The sequence below is a fragment of the Oryzias melastigma genome, linkage group LG1 (genome assembly GCF_002922805.2).
Source record: "Oryzias melastigma strain HK-1 linkage group LG1, ASM292280v2, whole genome shotgun sequence".
In the NCBI taxonomy this organism is placed as follows: Eukaryota; Metazoa; Chordata; class Actinopteri; order Beloniformes; family Adrianichthyidae; genus Oryzias; species Oryzias melastigma.
The window spans coordinates 27,864,477-27,887,987 of NC_050512.1; the positions used below are offsets into that span (position 1 = coordinate 27,864,477).

Consider the following 23,511-nt stretch of genomic DNA (forward strand, 5'->3'; position numbering starts at 1 on the left):
TTGTTTTTAATTGTTTCCACGTTTGTTTAAAAGTCTGATTCAACTGAAACAGAAAATATTATTATCTACAAAAACAACCTATAATCAAAGTGTTTAATGATGCAAAAAAAATAGCAAGAGTTAAAAAAAAAAATTCTACTTCAGACACATTTCTTCATTAAATTAACTATGTTGCCTAAAACAAAAATTTCCACAAATGTCTATTAAGCTTATGAGAATAAAACAGCTACAGAAACATTTGCAGGATTATATTCTGTGGCGGGGTGACGTCACGCGCCCAGTGATGCTCAGCGGGGTTTGCTTATGTCGCCCTCTGTCGGTCGGTGGAGGTATCACTAATTTCTCTGTTGATCTTCGAGTCCTGAACATCACCATCTTAATTTCCAAATCCAGTCAGATTATTGTTAATCTGCTGAATTTAAAGGATATTCTTTGGACTTTCGGTGGGTGAATCTTCAGTATTATTAATTATTTTATATTTATTTTCATAGTTTAAGTGACAAAGAAAAAAATGCTTGTTTTGGTCCTAAAACTGAATATAGCTAAAGCTAGTCCATCATAGATTAGCACGTCTGGATGCTCTGCTAACCCCCGGTTTACAAAGTCAAGTGTTTGATTTTTTTTTTTATCTTAAAAGTAAAACAAAAAATCTACAGACTATTTAAAGATGTGTTTTAAGACAGAAAGAGTCAAATGTCCTCCCGTTGATGTGGCTCACCGCTAAGCTAGTTAGCCAAAGAGGCTACACGCCCATTATCGGACACGTCAGACGGCTCTCGGCTTGGACGGGATGCTGACCGCTTCCACGGAGCGTCGCTCTCTGCTGGGGACGAACCGTTCGTCTGCAGCCGGACTGCGACGACCTTCGTCTCATTCGGCCTCATTTTGAGAGGGTTTTATCGGCGTAGAGGAGCGGTGCAGAGCCGGCTAGCAGCGGAGGGCTTCGGCATCATCTCAGGCTGGGCGCGGTGTTTCCTCCAGCTCTGCTGATGTCAGGATTCACCTGAACAACATTCAGCGGCGGAATTTAAACGTTTTATTTAAGGTGCAAAAATATATTCAAGGAATCAGAAAATTGAAGATAACCTACTGTCGTTTTAAATGTAAGAAAAGTGAGTTTTCATCGCGTTTGTGGCTGGATATTGAATTTTAACAGCTTTTTCTGCAGCTTTGCCGCCTTAAACTTGTTATCTTTTTATAAACTTGTCATCCCATAATTTACTGATTCATTCTGCTAGCAAACATCCGCGTGGACGCGTGACCTCGTGTGGTTAACAGTGAGGTTCTGTGTTTTCCAGAGGACGGTGGATCTGCAGCCCTGCATACCAAACAGGAAAACGAGCCTTTCATCATGAACTGCGACATTGATGGTTAGTTTGCAGCTTTTACTGACACCTTTATGACACCAGTAAAGTATCTGAAAGAATATTCAGTACTATTAGATATTATTACTTGAGTAGGGTTTAGTGGTTGTCACCAGAAATTATACTGTTTAGTGTTAAAATTCCCACTACGATCATATTTCGATCCATTTTAAAAAGGATTTTTAAATTATGATTGTCGTTTCTAGCCATATTTTAGAACATAGTTTCTGTAAAGCGGCAATAATTCATTCAGCAGTTTGCCTCTAAATTGTGAGCTGGACTGTTGACAAAGAGCAACCCCGCCCCCATTTCCCATCATCCATCTGTTTACACTCTAGCTTACAGCCCCTCACACCCACAGCCCAACATTGCCGCTGCCACAAAAATGGTGAGCAATATTGAAGCTATGCAGTCGTAAAGCTTTTGAGCAACATGTCAGCTCAGACGAGGAAAACAAAGACGTTCATGGATCTATTTGTCTGCAAGTGGATAAGAACGGAGCAGGGAGCTTGTATTTTCTATTTCACAAATTAGCTCTTTTTAAACTGCATATTTTCCCCTGTGCTCCCGATTCACTATGATTTATGAAAAGAAATATTAAGAAATGCAATTTTAAGCTTTATTTTCTTTACATATTTCGCCTATAATGAAGAAAATGCCTCAAGATTCTCTTCAAAACACTTATTTTTATCAGGTCTTTAATCAGATAACTGCTTAATGTCCTCCTAAAATGCTAAAAGTTTGCTGAGAGTTCATCACGAATGCTTATATTTAACCTTTATGCAATATCCTCATTGCAGAAATATAACTTTATACCCAGAAAGGAAAAGATTTCCACAAAAATAGATCCTTGTAGCTTAGATAGAATTTTTGTTTTCCATGAAAAATCTGCTTCAGATCTACTAGTTTTTACTAAAACATTCTTATTAGTAACTGAGTAAATATCGTGTTACTACTACCCACCTCTTGTGTTTGTATTCTAGGAGACATGGAGAACCAGGTGGAGATGGAGGAGAAAACCAGGTTGATAAACCAAGTTCTGGAACTTCAGCACACACTGGAAGGTAACCGTTTTTATTCCTGTGGACTGAAGTTAGCTTCACTTCAGATGTGGTGAAACCTTCCTCGCCGTTTCAGACCTGTCAGCGCGAGTCGACGCCGTCAAAGAGGAGAACCTGAAGCTAAAGTCGGAGAACCAGGTCCTCGGTCAGTACATCGAGAACCTCATGTCGGCCTCGAGCGTCTTCCAGACGACGGACACAAAGAGCAAGCGGAAGTGAGCGAGCGGGATGTCTGGTCCGGCGCTGAAAGCTCCTCTCAGTGGAGGAGAGAGGAGTCCGTTTTCCAGCAAAACTCCTTTTTATTTACCTGCTTGAGTCAAAACTAATGTAAATATTAAAAGGTAAATCTACCTTCAGTCCATAATGTTTGGACAGAACTCTTTGTTCTGGTTTCCTGTAAATGTTTTGTTCAGCCTCAAACACGTTTGCACTAAAGTATGTCCGTAAACGTTAACTAGACGCTCGTTTTTGTTGGATTTGCAAAGTATTTTGTACAACAGCTGAACGGGATTTGTGTTCGTCGTGCATGGCTGCATAATTCTACCTAAAGCAGGAGAACAAACAGTGTTATGAAAATGTAAACGTATTAATATTTCATCTGTTGGTGAAATGGAATTAGCTGATGAGCAGAAACGAACATTAATCTGCGATGTTTGAGGACAAATGTCCTGATTCGCGTCTGTTTGGCCTTCAACCCGTCAGACTGAAGGGCAGCATCTGATAAAGAGGGAAAAAAAGTTTTCTCTAAGTGGAGGAACAGAAGCAGCGAGGAGGCCTTGAGTGGTATTGATCCGGTCGGAGTGGGCTGGACAGCGTCGCCTGGTTTTAACTGTAATATCTGCTGATGCCGTCAGAGTTCTGGAGATAAAAGGCTCGGCGATGGCCGGAAACCGGCGCCATCCGATCAGATTGTGTTTCCATTCAAACCAGAGCTTCACATGTTACGTTCTGGACGCTAAGCTGAGGTTTCTAACAGTTACACTGTATTATTTGTTTGGTGTGTTTAAAAAAATCCCCTCCACACATGCTGGTACCGACCCGTGTTGAGTGTAAACACTTTTATTTTTGGTTTAAATTAAATCCCAGGAATCCTACCAAGTCTGAGTCTGTTTTGTATTAAATAAGTTTATTTCCAAGAGCAAATGTACAAGTAGCAAACAAATGTAAACGGGGAGATCTGTCGGCGTCTGACGACAACTACAAAAGCTCGAGACAACAAACAGATTCAGCATCAGCCCCCCCCCATCAAAGAGAGGATCTGGACTCCAGCTCCTGTGTTCTCAGTGAGACGTCTCCCAACGTTTAAGTCACAAAGATGCAGGAAAACTGACGGTCAAGGCAAGAAAAGTACCGACTTTTGCAGCGAGCAAAAGCAACGACGTCAGTTTTAGTCTAACATGCAAAAGTCAAATCAGCTAAAGTCAGTCGGACATGAGACAGAATATAAAAAGCAATAAATTAATGGGGTTAAAAAAACAACAAGAGAATCAACAGTCGTTACTACGGAAGATTAAAACACCCTGCCCTGTTTATTATTTTGTTTTTATCGTTTTCTTGTGATAAAACGAGATAATAACTCGTTATAATGAGGAAACAAAAGTTCTTTTTCTCGTTATAATGAGATAGTTGATCTCGTTATAACGAGAAAACAATAAAAAAAAGAAAAAGTAGGGCAGGCCGTGTCTGGCCTCCGTACGTAACAAACTAAAACGACCTTCATTTCTCTGCTGACGCCTCTCAGCTCGGCTTCCTTCCCGTTCTCAAAACTTTTATCAAACGGCGTCCTTGGATATGTTCTTCAGAACGAGGATGCCAGGATAAAGTCTGATCTGCAGCCCATGATCTGCTGGGGGGGGTGAGCGGACAGACCGCCGCCGTTACGACACAGACGACGACAGAGAGGCGGACGGAGAAGGTGGAAGACGAGCGTTTGAACTAAAACTTCTACATTTACAAAGAGTGAGGAGGAGGAGACTCCTCACAGTGGAAGCAGAAGTCCGGCACCTAAAGACGACAGTTCTACCTAAAACATGATCGACTGGTATTGATGAAGGAAACTGTTTCTCTGTGGTGGAAGAACATCCATGAAGTTTCCTCTCAGTCAAACCATGGAAACAAACAGCAGCGTGACGGTAAATGGACTTCTGGGAGAGGAGTGTCTAAGTGATGACAGCCATGACAAGAACTCCAGGTTTCTGACGTACGGAGTGTAATCTGGAGCAGACGGAACGCGCCGCTTCCTCTAGACCTGTCAGGAGAGGGATTCTGCAAACCTGGGAGGAGGAAGGAGGCGTGGACGGGGCGGCCGGGTCGCTGCAGGCTGGGTTGAAGGAAATGCAGGCTGCTCCTCTCAGGAGGAGGGAGCAGCTACAGAGGAGCGCCCTCCACCTCCTCCCCGTCGATCGGGGGGGTGGAGGGAGACGGCAGACACAGACTGGACCTCCTCAGTCTTTCCGTACCCTCCTCTTCCTCACTTGTTTGTGGCTTTCTTCTGGAGCGTCAGCCTCCTCCTTCAGCTGCAGGTCAGAGCAGAAGAAACAGGAAAAACCAAAACACTTTAATGCAAAATGACAGAGTAAACAGAACTAAAGTATGTACGACAAAGTATCAGGACCACAAAAGAAAGGAAAATAAATCAATATTATGAGAATAAAGTAGCAAATTGACAAAAAAAAATTTCAACATTAAATTAATACATTAATGAGAAATTAACTTGTCAATTTACAACTTTATTCATGTAAATTTACTTGATTAGGACCACAAAAAAAGTAGTTTTATGTAAATTTCCAACAAAAAACGCTAGTAAATTTACGACTTTATTTAATTGAAAAGATTAAGACCACAAAAAAAGAAATTATAAAATTAAAGTAGTAAATTTGAGAAAAAAACCTGTGAAATTTATGACGTTTAATGTAAATTTATGAGATTAGAACGACAAAAGAAGGTAATATAACGAGAAAAAAAGTCATAAATTTAACAGAAAAAATGTAAATTTAAAACCTTGTAAATATACAACCTTTTTAAGACCACAAAAAAGATATTAAAAGGTTAAGTTTTTAAATTCACAAGAAAAAACTTGTCAATTTCCAACTTTATTCATGTAAATGTTCCTGGTTGGGACCACAAAAAAAGTAATTCTGCAAGACTAAAGTCTTAAATTTATGTCAAAAAACATGCAAATTTACAACTTTAAACTTTGTAAATGTAAGACTTTTTTGTAAATGTAAATTTGCAAGATTAAGTTGTAAATTTTAGAGAAAAAACGTAAAATTTACAATTTTTTTCATGTAAATTTACTCGATTAGTACCACAAAAAAGGAATACTATGAGATTAAAATGTTAAATTTACAAGAAAAAAAACTTGTTTTTACGACCGTTACAACCAAATTTATGACTTTTTTCATGTAAATTTACTTGATTAGTACCACAAAAAAAGTAAAATTACGAAACTAAAGACACAAATTTATGACTTTTTTCATGTAAATTCACAAGATTAAGACCACAAAAAAAGAGACAAAACAAAAAAAATGTAAGAGAAAAAAAAACAAAATTTACAACTTCTTCATGTAAATATACGTGTTTAGGATCATGAAAAAAGTCATATTACCATAATAAAGTTGAATTGATCCTACAGTCCAACAAGTGGACGTCCATGTGCAGCAATACATCAACTCAATTTGATAAACTTTCTTGGATTTAAAGCTGAATTTTTACTGATAAAGTTACAAATGTTTCCCTTTTTGAATGCTTCTGCAGAACTTCTTGTTTTTAGATTTTGATATATTATCAGATTTCTTGCAGAATGGACAGATTAATACTACCATTACTATTACTACTTTCTAGTGATTTTCTTCTTAAGATTCATGTTTTTTTTTCTATTTTTAATAACAGAAGTGCGAAGACTCCCATAGGTATGAGTACGGATTGGATTTTATCTGATGCCACTCTCATGGCCACACCCATCCTTAGATGAGCCCGCCCACAATCGCTGGAAAGGTAATTGATTGAACTAAATAGAATACGAGTGATTGACATGTGCGGTGCTGGTAGTACCGTTCACGTTGGTACTGAGTTTTGGTACCGACCCGAACTCCTGCATGTCCTTCACTTTCTGATCACATGACCTGAAAGAAAGCTCACGCAGGAGAAGCGGCGGTTCTCACCCCATCTTCTTCTTCTAATGTTCTCTCTGGAGATTTGTTTTCCTCCTCTTTTTCCTCCTCCTCCTCTTCTCCTTCGTCGTCCCCCTCCAGATTGTCTTCTCCCTCCTCGTTGTCCTCCATCTCTCCCTCTTCTGTCGCTTCAAGAGAACATTGATGATGAAGAATGAGTTCCAGAACCCTGCAGAGCTTCGAATCAACAGACGGATGTCAAACCTGCAGCTGCTGCTTCGTCTGCAGCCTCCGCTGCTTTGTCTTCATCTTCTGCTGCTGCTGCCTCCTCTTCGTCCTCTTCCTCCTCTTCCAAGTCGGCACGAGGAAGATCCGTCTTTTTGTACACATATTCATCCTCCACTTTCTGCAACACAAAGTCCGGTTAGAGAGGAGCAGTGCGACCGCTGCGGGTCAGTGCGACCCGTTGGTACCTTTGGCCAGCAGAAGAGCACGGTCAGTCCGATGGGCAGCCCCACGGTCAGGATGTAGATCACCCAGAGCCACGGGCGCTCCTCCGCCGCCATCATCAGCTGAGCCAAGATCCCCGGCTGTTCAGACGGAGAGGTCAGAGTTCAGCTGTGAATGACCAGACTTCCCGCCGCCGCCGCCCCACCCACCTCGTTAGCACTGGCCACCAGCTTCTTCAGCCCCCAGCTGTCAGAGGCCCAGCGGTCGGCCACTTCCTTCTCAGAGGTGATGATGAAGTTGTCGAAGTAGATGTCAGAGGTCATGGACCACAGCTCCAGGCCCAGAGCTTTGAACGGCGTCATCCTGAAGGGCTGCAGGTCCTCAAAGTAGTCGGGATTCTGGATCTTACGAGGCTTCCAAACCCCCTGAGAGGAGACGTAACAGAGTGAGCAGAAAGATCCAAACTAGAATCGGATGAACCCAAAAGTCTCAAGAACACAGATGTTAAAGAAACTCAACGAAGGAAAGAAAAACTCATTTTTAAGAGTTTTTTTTTAATGAAAATCGTAACACTTTTGAACCAACCTCCTTTTTTCACTTAAAGTTGCTGAAATTTGATACATTTTTTGGCTACAATTGATGTTAATATGATTTCTAAAAAGAGGAGATTTTTTTAAAAAGAATGTTTTTGTTTAGGAAAAAAAATGAAAGGCTGATATGATGACGCTAGATTTAGCCTGCATCTGTCTTTGTACAGACGAGATTGAATTTAGGGCTTTGTTGATAAAATCGATCTGAATCAATCTAAGTTTAATGGATCAATAATTCATCCATGAATGTAGAGATCGATCTAACACATGCTAATGTGTTCTAGCTTGATGCTAACGTACAATGGGATTTCCACAAGAAGGCTAATGCTAACGTTCAGTCGACTTAAACATACATTTATGACTAAACTTTCCCCATTGTGGGACTAATAAAGGTTTTCTTAATCTTAAATGAGCATCTTTATAAACTCACAGGTAGGAATTTTACAAACTCTTTTAAGGAAATATTTTTAAAGTAACTATTTGTTGTCTAAAACATAAATGTTTCCGCATACTTTCTTCTTCTTCTGGAATAAGGTGTACTGCTATAGCACGATCGCCACCTAGTGGTCAAACTGAAACATCCTCCAGGAGAAGCAGAACAATGTTTATAATGTTAATGATCTGAACATTTTTGTTAGAACTTCTGCTTTAGAGAATCCATGTATGATATTAACAATCTCATTATGATTTTGCTAATAAATTTTACAGTATGTGAACTGTATAAATTAATATGAATATCTTCAAAACATATATAGATTATTAATGTATTTCTAAATGTGTAAACTCAAAGAATAATTGAATTGAGAGGATCGAAAGAGTAAAAATAAATCGGAATCAGATCGATCCAGACTCTCGTGAATCAAATCTATTCTGGAAATTACCGGTGACACGCAGCCCAAATTGAATGAGTCCGTTTGTTACCTGGTAGTTGGAGTTGTCCACCAGAGGAGCCTTCCATTTGCCCTTGTACTGCGGGTTGTTGATCATGGGGCGTTTCCACTCCCCGCAGCCCGGAGCCGTCTCGCAGGCCGGGTTGGGAATCTGCGGCGCCTCCCATTCTCCGTCCATCTCCTCGTCCCTGTGAGCAGAAGACATTATCACACACTGCCGGGTCTGAATAAGGACCGTGGGTTCTGGATGGACAATCCTTACCAGTCCTCTGGTTTCTCTGCGTTCGGGTCGGCCACAAACTCCAGCTCATCGTCCAGCCAGCCTTCTGGCTTCACGGCATCCGGGTCCTCGATCTTTGCGGGCGCATCCTCATCCCTGAAACACAAACACCAAAGGAGTTCATGGATAAGTCTATCAACAGCTACAAATTTGAAAAAAAAAACTCATTTCTGGCAGCGTTGGTGGTGCTCAAGACTCAGTTTACTTATTTTGGAGATAAATGTATCAGAAATGATCAACTGTTCCTCAGCAGTTTTCCTTTCAGAGATAAACAGGAACTTGGAAACCTACTTCTCAGTACGAATACTTCTTATTATAGTTTTTTCCTAACATTCACAGATCTAAAACCAGTCGCTCTGACATTTAAAGCCAGTCTATTTTTGCAGCTAGTTTCCTCATTTTCTTTCGGTGCTGCGGAACAGAAAACCCTTTCTGGCTGTAAAACAAAGAGAGTCAAATGCAGCATTCACCAGTTGTCGGGTTTTTCCGCCTCTGGGTCGGGGATCTTGGCCCTCTCGTCCCAGTCGTCCGGCTTGGAGTCGTGCGGGTCGTCGATCTCCTTTGGCGGGTTGACGGGAGGCACCACGTCCTGCAGCAGGCTGCCGCGGCTCACGCTCGACTGATCGATGAACATCTCGTAGCTGTTGTCCGGGTTCAGAACTAACAACAAAGCAAACTTATATGTAAAACACCCAAACATCAGAGACGTTTTATTTCTCTTTCTATGAGCTGCACACCCAGAGTGTAGAGATGAGTTTTCTTGTCGGTGTAGAACTTCTTCAGGTCCACGTCGGCCCGCTTGGCGTGCTTCTCCTCCATGTCCTTGTTCAAAGGATTCTTGTGCCGGAAGATGAAGTGCAGTTTGTAATCCTCGCCACATTTATCGGGCCCGAACATGATGGTGTAAGGAGTGCGGTCGTGAAACTGCTCCTGCAGAGCAGAGCGCCACACAACAGAACAGAGTTATGGAGCTTTTATTCTGAAAAGCCCACCTGTGTATGCAGGTAAAGCCATTCTGCTTAACCAGCTTAACCAAAGCCTAAATCAACTTTTAAAGGCTGTTGACCTCTACAAATGGGGTTTTAAAAGTGCTTTCTGTTGGTCATTGCCATTTTTTTTACAATTTAAAACAAACAATTCTTGAAAATATAGTCAAAAACCGTCTATGTGCTGCCCCCTATAGGTTAAATCAAAGTATTACATTTGAATTTTGTGATTGGTCAAAGTCCCACGTCATGACCTGCAGCTCCAGTAATGATAACAGTCTTGTTCTCCAGCCCCGCCCCTCTGACTGGATTTCCAAATTTCAGCTGTGGGCGGAGTCAGCCTCCAACCTCCCTGTTTGGTTACCCTTTAAATTGTTTTTGAAACAGTATTAAATGTGAGCACCAACCAGATTGAGACCGTCAGTGTCTGAGAGCAGCTTGATGTACGCTCCACCACAGTCGATGCCGTCCTGGAAGTTCACCTCATACCTACAACCACAACACAAGCGGCCTGTTGGATTCTCATTGGCTCCTTAAAGTCCCCTATGACAATTTTTTATTGTAAAAATGTTCACAGTAGTTTTTTAAATATGATTATGAAGTTTTTAACCAAAATCCCACAACCTAAATGTCTTAAAAAAAACATTGTTCATGTTGATCGGAAGCCTCTGTCTCCAAAATATCCTCTGGGTGGGCGGGGCTATTAGTGCTGAGCTGAGTAGCCCCACCCATGACACCCCCCACTTTTTGATGATGATAGCTGTGTCTCGCTAGCGTAAATCCTCACTGCTGCAACAAAAAATATGTCCAGCTGTATCTTTTTGATTTGATTGGAGGGGTCTTTAAAGAGACGTCACTGAACTCACTGGACAACCAGAGGCTCGTCCTGGAAGACGAAGGGTTTGTCCAGCAGGGCGGCGATGGCGTGGTGTTTGGCTCTGGACTTGAGCACCAGACCCAGATCTCCTGGAACCTTGTTCTCCTTCAGCTGCTCCACAGCCCACTTTCCTGCAGCGAGGAGAGAGAGCAAAGACTGAGTCGTTTTGACAAATGGGAACGATGACTCTAAAGCTGCTGTTTTTCGTCTCTCATGGAAGCGGTGCGTGAGAGGAGACGGCATATGTGGATCAGCAGGGGTTGAGGACAAACCGTCGTATTTGGCGATCTCTTCATCGGCGTCTTCCTTCATGGTTTTAGACAGCTGCCATCTGCAGAGATCACAGAACGCTTCAGAAACTGCAGAGTTTTCCGGGATCGTTGAGAAACCGTGTGAGGCCGCACCTGTCCAGGGATCCGTCATCAAACGTCTCAGCGAAGTACACCTCTCCGGTGGGAACGGGAGTCTTGTAAGTCACCTTGAAACCACCAAACCAGATTCTGTTACGGTCACCAAACGCCACACAAACACTGGACTCGCAATCCAACCCCCACCTGGAAGGACACGTTGGGGTCGGTTCCGGCCTCCCCTGGTTCCTTCTCATGCTTCTCGTCGGACTCTTCCTCGTCGATCACAGTTGCCTCGTCCTCTTCCTCCCCCATCAGAGCTCTCAGCTCCTCCTCGTCTAAGCCCATGTCGTCCCCATCGTCCGACAGGTCTTCCGACAGCTTCTCGTGGGCCGCCACAAACGCTGCAGCCAGCAAGGACAGGAGCAGCAGACGCCACATGCAGCCGGCACCCAGCTTCATCTGAGGAAGAGGAGGGGCGGGACGGAGAGCGGGATATAATTAGAGGATTAAAGAGAGTTAAGTGATGGAGAAATAAATGTGACGGATAAAGGAGGTCACATCACTGCAGCACAAGAACCAGGTCCTTAAACGCATCCTAATGTTTAAATCATGAAGAAGTGTCGACTTTGACATCTTGGACAAGAATCATAAAAACTAGAAGGTTTAGCTGCTTATCGATCTGATTCTGATATTTATTCTGATAAAGATTAAAAATCAATGACTCAGCAGCCTGACAACAAAAGGATGTCTTTTTTTTTTTATTTATATTAAAAATTAAATCAAACTTTATTCAAAATGCATTTTTAATGCTCAGGAAACATAAATTGCTAAACAAAATAAAACATTTTTCAACTTAAAAGCAAAAATGACCTTCACAAGTATAAATATATACCAATAATTTCAAAACATTCATCTATTTTTCTACAAGTTGCTGCATCAGAATGGAGAACATCACCACCATAAGTATTTTTTAACAGCAAATATGATCTTTTTCAAACAATTTGAATAAAGAAATACTCAGAAATGCAATTTCTAGCTTAATTTTCTTGATCAATGTCCTACATTATCATAAAAATGCCACAAAACCATGTTAAAAACACTATTTCCATCAGAGTGGGTATTTTTTTGCACTTTCAAGAAACTATAAAACAGGAATTATCTTAATGACACAACTCCATCAAAACAATTAGTTTAACCAACTAATAAAATCTTAACCTAATGATAAATGGGAAAAATGCTATCTAAAAATCTTCAAAAGCAAACACGTAGGGGTCATGATAGTGCAGGATGGTTTGTCATTTTTAACAAGTCAAGGACATTTTGAGGGGACGACGCTTTCCCGTAGAAACGCTTTAAAGAACCCTTTTCATGAAGCTGAAACTCAATATTTATTCATTCAGAATTACCAGATGACATTTATAAAATCCACAAAAATAAAAAGGCACACGTATAAACCCCTTTTGGACCGACATTTTTGAAGGGTAGTCAATGAGCAAATACCAAGCAGCACCACAGCAAGAGGACGTTTCAACAAAGCTGGATTTTCTTAATGCAAACGGAGGCTTTAGAGGCTTTTATGTGGGCGGAGGAAAAACAAACAGAACCACACAGGAAAAATGATCCGTTAGTACAGAACATGGTTTTTCTTGGTTCTGTGCAGCACAAAAAGACGATAAAGTATGACAGACTTAAACAAGAAAAGCAGCAAAGACGGTATCTTGAAAATAAAAATAATAACTATCGACTGGTTTCAATAAATCTACTTACCATCTACAACAATCGATGTTATGAACATTTAAAATAAAGTATTTGGGACAAAAATCCTTTTAAAAAATATTTTTAAAACTGACTGCATTGATTCTTTATTCTTTAAAAGTGCAGTAGAAATCGCTGCGGGTAAAACAAACTCACTCCAGCTGCTGCTACTTTACAAACAAGAATTCTATGGAGCCAAATTGGGGACTAAAAGACTCGAAACCCAAATAAAACAACTTGAAAAATTCAAGTTGAAATATTGGTGTTAAGCTAAGAAAAAAATGTCTGAAACTTCCCGCAAAATGTCCAAAACTTTTTGCTATTCTAAAACAAACTTAATTATTTTTAACTTCCAATGTTCTGGTTTTAGGAATTTACTTTTTATTTGTCCAAACACCAATATTTTCTTTAAAAGTTTTATTTGGGTTTCAAACAATATTGGCCCCAAAATAAGTTCAAAGTGCCGTAGTTTCATGTCGCACACAAACTAAAACGTCATTATGCTTGAATAATATATTGAATATTATATTGATTGCACGTAGTATTTCTCTTTTGCTCTTTCTCTTCTTCTTTTTGTTTTTACATGTATTACATTAAACTATAAAAAATATCATAGCAGACTTTCTTTGTCGCAGGCAACAAAGATATGGCTTTTTGTGGTTATTAAATTACCAAGCTAACCTCCCCGTATGTGAAGCAGCATCAAGCTAACAAAGCGTCAATGGATGACAGGAGTTTTCACAAAGCAGTTCACCTTAAAAATAATAAAATCCCTAAAATTTACACAAGTACACTGCTACAATCACCAATCTATTGGTCCATAGTTCTTTATTGTAAATGAGGTGGGTTTGAGAGACCCATAAGGAAATCTGTTTATACAACAAAAACCTAAAAACTAGAAGTAATATAAGTATTCAGATCAGATGCAACATGCACTTTAAAAAAATCTATCTATTGGCCAAAATTCAAAACACACCTTAGGTCTCGGAATGAACAGGATAAACATTTATTGAACAATCTAAAACTAAATTTTCAAAACTTTAAAACCGTAACTTTTCAACATAATTATGACCTAAATATATAGCATTACCTGCAATAATGCTAGAGTGAATGCTGTAAGCTGAATTTGGCTGCTAAAGATGTTAGTGCTGATAGCTGAAGATGCTGAAATTGATAGCTAAAAACGCTAAAGTTGATAGCTGAAATCACTGAAGCTAATAGCTGAAAATGATGAGACTGATAGCTAACTAAAATATTAGCTAAATGTCAAATTAGCCTAAAAAAGCCTAAATTAGCCAAAACACCTAGCGTGTAAATATTAGCCTAACTCTAAAACAGCCTAAAAAACAAAACAAAAAAGCCTAAATTGGCCAAAACAGTTAGCAGGTAGCTAAAATGTTAACTAAACTCAAAAATAGCCTAAAAAAATCTTAGTAAATCCCCAAATAGTCCACAAAGCTAGCAGAATGCCAATTTTTAAAACTTCAAACCTGCACCTTTTAACATAATTATGAATAAAAACAGGCAGGTATATTATTCCAGAATAAATCAACTTAAACCTTAAATAACTTTCAAAAATTTACTCAAAAAAAAAAAAACATTTTGTCAAAATTATACAAGTAAAAAATAAGCGCAAGATAACATCAGGCCATTAATAACAATAAAATAAAATGATCTGGAGGGCCGGATCCGGCCCCCGGGCCTTGACTTTGACATGTGCTGTTAGGTCATCCTCCTTGGAGAAATGTTATAAATGTTAACCAACCATTTTGTGGTATTACTTTTATTTTCTGTCATTTGTTTCTCCTCTGTAGTCACATTTTGGAGTGTAAAATATAAGAATAATTAATAAACTGGTATATCCACAGATAAACATCAGATTCATGGGAAAAATCTCAGTGTGATCATCAGATTTACTTTCTATATTTTAAAGAATATCAAATTGTGTTGTTTACATGATGAATTTAATTAATTGCTAAAAAATAAACCATAAAATGATCAGAACTTGAGTGTGCACGCGCACGTATAGTCTGTTTTGATTTTTCTAGAATTGTTATTAACCAGTAACAGCACTGACGGTGTTTTGTTAAAATAAAAATATGGTTACGGCTCTGTGGAGGAGTTAACATGGCTGCCGGGGAACACCGCAGACTGCCTCTGAACTGCCCCGGCCGCAGCACCTGCTCCGCGGGCTACGGCTAACAGCAGCAGGACCGTCACAAGTTAGTGCAACACGAGCTTCGCCGACAGCCGAACGTGTGAGACACGCGGATAAAACACGCGCTGACGTTAAACGAGAGGTTGTAAACATTTAACGCGATGGAAGGAATGATAAAATGTTTGCTCTGAAGACCACAAATGAATGAAAAACAAACGCTAGCTTGCTAAATTAGCCGTCATGTTGCGCGCGCGCCCCCATGGATGGAATGGAGTGAATGAGCGTGCGCACACAAACAAACCTTGCGTCTTCTTCTTGTAGCGAGTTATTTGAAAATTATGCTTTTTATCTTCTTCCACGCGGTAAAGAGTATAAAAAATAATCTGAGGTTGAAGACTGGAGTCTCCCTGAGAAACGCGGCTGGATGGGATGGACGGTGAGTGACAGTTGGCCCGGATAACGGTGCTGCGAGCCTGTGTCTGGTGCTGAGCATGCGCAGTAGACGCAGAGGGAAGCACGACTGGTGCGTTCAAGGGCTCAATCCGAAAAGTGAAAGTAAGGAGTGATTCTCCGATTTAATTCTAGGCATTTCTGGTTATCTTTTTTTTTGACAGTTTTAATGGTGCACATTTGCAATATTTTCAGGTAATTTATAATAAACACATGTTTATCTCCAGTCTTTTGTTTATATTTTCTTTTTCAAATAGCATTCCGAAGGATTTGTTCATATCTGCATCATTTTTTCAGATTGATGAACATAATTGAAAGAAACAAGAAACTTCTGATTTTAGGGGGAGTTAAATTAAAGGTTTTTAAGCAGTACAACTGGGTATTTTAATTACAAAAAGGAAAATGGTATGGAATTAGGTTTAAGGACGATTTAAGTTTATATTTTAAAGAAAAGGGAATCCAAGAAAATAAATAATATTCAAATATGTATTCAATAACATCTAATATTTAATAAATGTGACTACAAAAAGACTGCAACGATCAAGGAGTTGATTTTGTATTAACATATTTTTAGATAATTTTTATTTAGCTAATTAACACATGATTTTTCACTAAGATATTTCTATAAAAATATTTGTCTCGCTAAAAATACTAAAACAAAATGACATTGCAGAAGAAAAAAAACTTAAAAGATGTAATTTCCTATATTTAAGCTGACTCAAACGCAGCATCGATCGCAACTGTCGTAAACACTTGTCTCGTCAGACTGCTCGGTCCTCTTGGATATTTTAGATTCATTATTTGGTAATATTTATAGTTTTTCCATGTTTTGAATCATATGAATTGATGCTACATTATAAAAATGTTAAAATTTTAAATATATAAACTGTTTTAATACAGATTTTAGTTTTTTATTCAGCACTAGTCACACAGAATTCGAGCATTTTACTGTCGTAAAACACGCAGAGCTGCGCATGCGCGACTCCAACCGGATAAACACAAACGCGCCCGCGTGGTTTTAACAGAATGATTTTTTGAAATAACTACAAACAGCCTGAAATCAACACAATGAAAGACACGCCGCTGTCTACGTGCGAGCGGGACTTTATACTGAAAGCCATCGAGGAGAAAAAGGTTTGTTCGAAACGTTCCTATTTGTGTTTATGTTCGATAACTGTTCACATTAGTAGTAAAACATTTTTGTTTTAACGTGACAGATGTTTAAAACAGTTCAATAAAACACATGGAAGGTTGTTTGATCCAGAAATCCTCCAGAGAAGAGGAGTCACGTGCACACGCTTTTGCAGCTTAAATGACCGATGTGCTGCTTTAAATGTAGAAACTGAAGATTTTATTGATACTTTAGTGGAGTTGGATCACTGCAGGATCCATAAGTGGAGCTTGGATCATCTGTTGATCGTCTTAGTGCGTTCACTGAGGATTGATGTTTGGTTTTGGTTCAGGAGTAATATTCTTGAAACTGGTTTATGTATACTACAGAGCTATAAAGATCCACTCTGATGAAAATTGTGTTTTTGACATTTTCTTGTGGTAGTTTTTGATGATAGAGGGCATGCTTTGAAAAAATAAAGCATAAATTGCATTTCTTCTTTTTCAAATCATTGTAAATCAGGAGCAGACGAAAAAATACAGTTTGAAAAAGTTTGTATTTGTGAAAATCAACGGGTGGGCCACATGCTCCCTGAATATATCGCTCTGCAGCATTTTTTTTAATATTTTGGTTAAAAACAGCATAATTAAAATTAAAATACAGATCTATAAATGATTGGAGTGGAACTTTCAGATGCCTCAGTGTAGACTAAGACTCCAAACTTCTTGAATTTAAGTTAAAAAATAAGCTGAACGTATTAAATCAAAGTTTTACCTTCTTTTTTTTATTTTTATAAAGAGGTTATACCGGTATACAACTATTTCCTCCACATAATCTCTGGTTGTTTTTTTTATTTATATTCCTTTATTGATGACTGAAAAATGGCTAAAATCTATGGAAGTTTTTTCGAGCCATAATTTCAAAGTATCATCCATTTCTCAATTGACGATTCAATTCATTTTGCAATTTGAAAATGCATTTTGAAATTTCAGTATTAAAATTTACAATTCAATATGACAATGAATGAAAACAAAATCAATTTCATTGTAAAGTGGCTTTGGTTTTTGATGTCATAATATATATTATATTGAATGAATTGTAAATTGCAAAATGCATTTTCAAATTGCAAGATTAATTTGCAAATTGAACTTGCTTCAAATTATGACTCAAAAAAACTATAAACCATAAAAAACAACCCATCTGCTTCACTCGCTGTCAGTTCAGTCACAGAAAGTTTGAGGCTAGAGCAGGAAAAACTGTTTTTCTTTGCAGCGTCTGGACGGGCGTCAGACCTACGACTACAGAAAGATCAAGATCAGCTTCGGGACGGACTATGGCTGCTGCTTCGTGGATCTGGGACACACCAGGTGAGTCCCGGCTTCAAACGTGCCTCTCTAAGGTGGAGCGTCCGATGCCGCTCAGACGCCGGCGGTTTGTGTTTTCAGGGTCATGGCTCAGGTGTCGTGTGAGCTGGTGGCGCCAAAGGAGAGCCGCCCAAACGAGGGGATCATGTTTTTTAACATCGAGCTGTCGCCTCTGGCCTCACCAGCGTTCGAGCAGGGAAGGTCGGTTTCTGATCACATGACCAGAGCTACATCCGTCCCGGCGGCTGATTCCTAATATTCTCCACCCAGACAGTCGGAGTTGTCCGTGAAGCTGAACAGACAGTTGGAGAGATGCCTGAGGAACTCCAAGTGCATCGACATCGAGTCCCTGTGCGTGGTGTCTGGAGAAAAGGTCATTCTCGCCGCCCGGCACCTTTCACAGAAAGACGCCTGCTTTCCTCTGACACCTGCGTGTGCGCTCAGGTGTGGCAGATCAGGGTGGACGTCCACATGCTGAACAACGACGGGAACTTGATGGACGCCTCCAGCATAGCCGCCATCGCCGCCCTGTGCCACTTCAGGCGGCCCGACGTGGCCGTCCAGGGAGAGGAGGTCACAGTGGTGAGGGAGCAGCCCCATCAGGAGGCGGAGCCTCTTCACCTCTCGGTTTCTCTAATATTCGTGCTGTGCGTTTCAGTACAGTCCAGAGGAGAGGGATCCCATCCCGCTGAGCATCTACCACATGCCCATCAGTGTCAGCTTCTCCTTCTTCCAACAAGGGTAATCCTCTTCTCCTTATCGATTAAAAAACCATCGTTTAGGGATATCCTGATCCGATCACAGGATCAGAAATCAATCCAAATCATCAAGTTTCAGACTCAATCGGAATTCAATATTTATTTATTATTACTTTAATGAGTGCTGTATATTTAAAGCTTTTTATTTCAAATAAATGTCCTACTAGAAGTCTGGATATCATGACAGTTTTGGCGAGATATTCACATTTAGACTTTCAGTCATATTTAAAACTGACATCGAGTGTCTCTATTGGTTTGTCTTCATTTAATAACTTTTGAAGCCATCAAAATATATATATTTTTCAAGTCCCACTCTGATCATCTCTTTGTGTGTTTTCAAATGATTCCTAGTGGTGTTTTTTTTTTTTAATTTATTAAGACAATGCCATTAAAAAATAAATAAATAAAAAAGCTGTGGTTTTGCAGGACATAGATTCTGCAGAGCGACGGGAGTTCCTTCAAAATTTGCTTCTGAGTTCTAGATATGGAAGCTGCTCATGAAATTGTTCTTAGTGATCTTTTAATTACGTTTATCAAGTTTTTAAAAATATTTTAGTAGCTCAGTAAAAATACATTTCTGGTTTGTTAGCGGGACTATCAGCGCAGAGCAACCCCGCCCCCCTTTCCGCTGATTTGCAAACTCAGTTACAAACTTAAAGCCTCAAGCTAGCATTAGCAACACAAAAATAACGACGAGCAATGTTGGATCAGTCCAGTCGTACAGTTTTCAGCCAGAATCGCAGTTCGCTACATCACAATTCATGAAAGGGGGGAGGAGACTTTGCTCCGCCCATTTCAGTAGCTGTGTCATTAGTCGGAGCTTTTTCAAGCATCCGGTTTTCTGATCCAATACAATGAGAATTAATTAATACTCAGGATCACAGTTTTATTCATAAATTATTTTATATATGCCTTTTATTATGAGGAAATGCTACGATAATATATTAAAAAAGCATAAAATGTGATTTTTATTGAAGTGGATCTTTAAATTATAGGAGTTTTTAATTCTGCCTTATTAAAAATATAAATTTTTTGGACATATAACTGATATTAAAACCAATTTAATCATGATTTCTATATATTTTTTTTGTTTAAAAAATATTTTTGAGTGAGGAGCAACTTTTTAAGAGTTTTTTTTCAAATATTTAGAAATATATGTCATATTTCTCCTGAGGAGAATAAATAAATTAGTATCTAGCATCTTTTTCTATTTATCCACAAAGTTGGGTGACTTTTTTGTCAAATGAATAAACTTTAGTGTTTGAAAAGTGTTACAGATTGTAAATTGTTTTTAAGTTTTCCTCATATTTTCCAGAAATGGATATGAAGTATTTTCTGATTTCTTTTTTTTTAATTAAACTTTATTGCTTTGTAAAGTGTTTTTCATTCAGGTTTGACTTTTACCTGTTGACTTTCTCAATATCTAAAATAGAATGTGCCTTATTTTGGAAGTATTACCCATAATGCCGCTGCTCTGAACTTCACCAGAGATCACGCATAAAGAAACTGAGAGAAGTGGTGTCGTGTCTGCAGGACGTATCTGCTGGTGGACCCGTGTGAGAGGGAAGAGCGAGTGATGGACGGTTTGCTGATGATCGCCATGAACAAACACAGAGAGATCTGTTCCATCCAGTCCAGCGGCGGCATCATGCTGCTGAAGGAGCAGGTGTGCAGAGAGAAGGAGAAAAGTGCAGCTTGAACTATAGAAAGGGTTGGTGCAAATGAGATGAACTTGTTTTTTGGTTGTCTCAGGTCATGCGGTGCAGTAAAATCGCCAGTGTTAAGGTGTCTGAAATCACAGAGCTCATCACCAAAGCTCTGACGAACGACAAGACGGCCCGGTAAGCAGCTCTGGAGCGGAGAAGCTCGCTCCGCACAGCCTCCAAAAACCCGTTCTGATCGAACACTTTCAGGAAAGCCGGAGGACGCTGTGGTTTTGCGGAGTCCATGCCCCAGGAGCGAATCACAGCTCTGAAAGTTGACGAGACGCCGGTGGAAACTGATGACGTGGCAGAAAAAGCCATCGGCATAATTGAGGACGCAGAAGCCCCGCCTCCAACGTATCCTGAGCTGAATGAAATTGGTAGAAAAATTGTGAAAAATATGAGGTTAATCTCCTTAGCGTCTTTTACCAGAGCGTCATCACCAGTAGTGCCAGTCCCAGGGGTGGGACAGGTGGGAATGGGTCTGCAAAACACCTGGGGAGTCGAGGAGGAAGAGGAGATGGAGGAGTTCAGCAGCGGAGATGATGATGTAGAAGAAGTGACGAAGATGGAAGAGCAGAAAAAGAAGGATAATAAAGGTGACTCGTCTTTATGTCTGAAAACAAAAAGAGTGAAGAACTTCACAACTTTTCTTTATCTTTCAGACGACGTGGTTGAGATTTCAGACAGTGAGGAGGAAGAGGTGGTCATTCTTCATCCAGAGAAACCTCCTAAAGAAAAGTAACTGCTGCTTCTCCAAAGCTTGTTTATTTTGTATTTTTATTTTGATTGTTTATTTGAGATATACTTTTATAATTGATGAGATTTTTGCTTCTTTTTTCTTCCTCCTCAGAAATGTAAAGTCCAGCTTTCACCAGAAGGGGGCACCATCATCCAAGAAAAAAACAAAGCAGAAAAATTAATAGTTTACGTTTTTTATTGCAGTTTCTCTAAGAAAAACAATATTATTAAATGATAATCTTGCAAAAAAAAGTAAGATTTTATTTTTCATTTGAAAAAAGTACTGTGACCAATAATAAAAAGTATTTCTGTGTAAACTGCCTTAATACTTTTTTGCGTGAAAATATTAAAAATTTAAATAAGAATTTTGTTATTGTTTAAGGGAGTTGTTTTTAATTACTTTTATAGTGCACTTGAGTCACCCAGGGAGTTCAGTGGAATACAGAAAAAAAAAAAAAATTCAGGTTCCACCGAGATTTGAACTCGGATCGCTGGATTCAGAGTCCAGAGTGCTAACCATTACACCATGGAACCGCCGTGGCAGCACGTGGTGAATTACCAAATTTATCATCACGTCTTCAATTTTTCATAATTATCGATAATATTTTTATTAATATATGGTAGAAGTTAACTTTTTAAAACATGTCTGGAAATGTTCCTCATTTTTAGCTTTAGTGAGAATCTTCAACGCTGATTTCTGAGGAACAAACATTTTGTCACAAAACAGTTAAGCTACATTGAAAATTTTTTTTTTTAGTTTTACCTTTCACCATTATTACTAAATAGATATAAGCATTAAAAAGTCAAAGTTTTTACTATGTAACTAATAGGCTGTATGTTGCTTAAATCCTGTACATATTTTTTACCAAACAGATAATAAAAATATTTTATTCATATATTACAGAGTACTATTATAGAGTATAGAGTTAAAAGTATAAAGTAAAATTATTAAGTATAGAGTATATAGTACATTGTGCTTAAAAGAATTGCTCAAATAAAAGTTGTTTAAATAAGAAAATATCTTAATTAGCAATATTTTTTTTTGCTATTTTAATTTAATTTAAATAAAAAAAATTTTTTTACCTAGAAGCTGTAATTTAAAAATAAAACATTTCCAAAGCTTTTATATTTTGACAAAATTGATTAAAGACATGTTTTAGCAAAGCGTCTTTGTAACATTTGTGTCTTCAACAATGAAGAAGAAAATTTACTATAAATATGTATACTCCATACTGATGTCTTACGGTAGAACTTTTTAAAAGTTTTTTTACATTTTTGAAATAGCAAATAGGCCATTAAAAAAAAAATAAAAGTTATAAACAAGGCATTAAATCTTGAGGCAGTAAAGCAACACAAAAACTGCACAGCAAGTATGAAAGTTTTATTGCGCATACACAAAACATATGCACCATTTAGACAGTAATTCCAATATTAACTCGTTTTTATTTGGTTTCGATAAAGAAACCAATGGAAATATTACCATTTTATTAGGAAAATGTATCCACAATAAAAACAATCACAATCTTCAGCTTTTTGACCCCCAAAATATGGTCATTTTTATTTGGTTTCGCAGCAGAAACCTCCTAAAGCTTGCCTCTTCTAACCACAACTGACTTTGGTATTTCATGGATGGAGGATAAAGATCTACAGCTCCAGACAAGTGATATAAAGTTAAACACATTCCTTTATGCATCTAAAAGTGTGGCTGTCAAGAAAAACTGGCAACAGGAACACAATACTTGAGTATTTATGTAACTGTGTGTTATAAAGTCTCAAACCAGTCATTTTTGGGCTATTTTAAAAGCCTTCTTAGTGGTCATTTGATTTCAATATTTTTAGACATTTTTTTTAAAACTGTAATGTATTTTTAAACTTTTAAACGTTTTCTAGGACATAAGCTATGTCAGAATTTCTATACTCACTACATAAGGCACAATATATTGTTTCTGCCATTTTATCTAGATCTACAATTCCAGAATCGACCCAGAATTCTCTGAAAAAAACCACTGTGCATCGATGCTCACGAAAATGGGGAAAATAGACCACAATGCATCGCGTTTGAACAATTTTAGCAAAAAAATGTAATACTATTATTTTCTTTTAAGTTAACTATCACCCTTTCATCCTCACAACACAGCAAATTCATAAATAGTCTTTGATTTAATTAGGTTTTCACTTTGTGAAACCGCAAGGAATCGTGTTCAAATTGCTCTTAAGATCCAGGGCGCTCGATAGTCTCGCACTAGAACGTTTTTTTAGTCATTTGGTAGTACGGAGAGAATTCAGACATAGCTAGTTTTTGGAGTTTGTTCGAAATTTGCCTCCCAGTTTGTGGCCGGGACCATTGGAGTAGAGCAAGTCCACCCCCTCTTCCCCTCCCCATTTCTTAAAGCTCTGTGTTGGGAGCTTGTAGCGCGCCAAGTGTATTACCTAAATACGATCTTTTTCAAACTGCATTTTTTTCTCCTGATTCACAACAATTTAAATAAAGAAATACTCAGAAATGACCTT

General features: G+C 38.8%; 3 protein-coding genes across 6 annotated transcripts in view; 2 read left to right on the forward strand and 1 right to left on the reverse strand.

The window, feature by feature from the left end:
• The window catches only part of scoca (short coiled-coil protein a), a 7,019-nt gene extending 3,500 nt beyond the window's left edge, over window positions 1-3,519 (forward strand). The window contains exons 1-4 of one of the 3 annotated variants that reach the window (XM_024289502.2): window positions 288-443; window positions 1,299-1,370; window positions 2,348-2,428; window positions 2,502-3,519. In XM_024289502.2, coding sequence (XP_024145270.1) covers window positions 1,352-1,370; window positions 2,348-2,428; window positions 2,502-2,644 — 243 coding nt within the window. In that variant the 5' untranslated portion in view covers window positions 288-443; window positions 1,299-1,351 and the 3' untranslated portion in view covers window positions 2,645-3,519. Of the gene's footprint in view, window positions 1-287; window positions 444-825; window positions 1,046-1,298; window positions 1,371-2,347; window positions 2,429-2,501 lie in introns of those variants that run through there. The other 2 variants (XM_024289504.2, XM_024289503.2) reach the window with 2 other exon arrangements.
• A 13-nt stretch (window positions 3,520-3,532) lies between these two features.
• Window positions 3,533-15,559, reverse strand: clgn (calmegin). Of its 2 annotated transcripts, none has more exons than XM_024289498.2 (15): window positions 15,175-15,559; window positions 11,165-11,419; window positions 11,015-11,088; window positions 10,883-10,941; window positions 10,600-10,741; window positions 10,141-10,222; window positions 9,485-9,677; window positions 9,218-9,407; window positions 8,730-8,843; window positions 8,499-8,655; window positions 7,197-7,412; window positions 7,011-7,127; window positions 6,802-6,943; window positions 6,589-6,719; window positions 3,533-4,941 (listed from the first exon to the last, which is right to left on the reverse strand). In XM_024289498.2, the coding sequence occupies exons 2-15, from the start codon at window positions 11,417-11,419 to the stop codon at window positions 4,870-4,872; spliced, it is 1,944 nt and encodes a 647-aa protein (XP_024145266.1). In that variant the 5' UTR covers window positions 15,175-15,559; the 3' UTR covers window positions 3,533-4,869. The 2 variants fall into 2 exon arrangements, with proteins under 2 accessions (XP_024145266.1, XP_024145265.1); XM_024289497.2 differs by having other exon boundaries at window positions 6,589-6,725; window positions 15,175-15,558.
• A 619-nt stretch (window positions 15,560-16,178) lies between these two features.
• On the forward strand, window positions 16,179-21,683 carry exosc9 (exosome component 9). Its single transcript, XM_024289499.2, has 12 exons — window positions 16,179-16,457; window positions 17,707-17,801; window positions 17,880-17,999; window positions 18,069-18,171; window positions 18,243-18,380; window positions 18,457-18,539; window positions 20,090-20,222; window positions 20,309-20,397; window positions 20,470-20,616; window positions 20,692-20,858; window positions 20,925-21,000; window positions 21,113-21,683. Exons 1-12 carry the CDS (start codon window positions 16,392-16,394, stop codon window positions 21,180-21,182), a joined length of 1,287 nt encoding a protein of 428 aa, XP_024145267.1. The 5' UTR covers window positions 16,179-16,391; the 3' UTR covers window positions 21,183-21,683.
• Window positions 21,684-23,511: the final 1,828 nt, after the last annotated feature.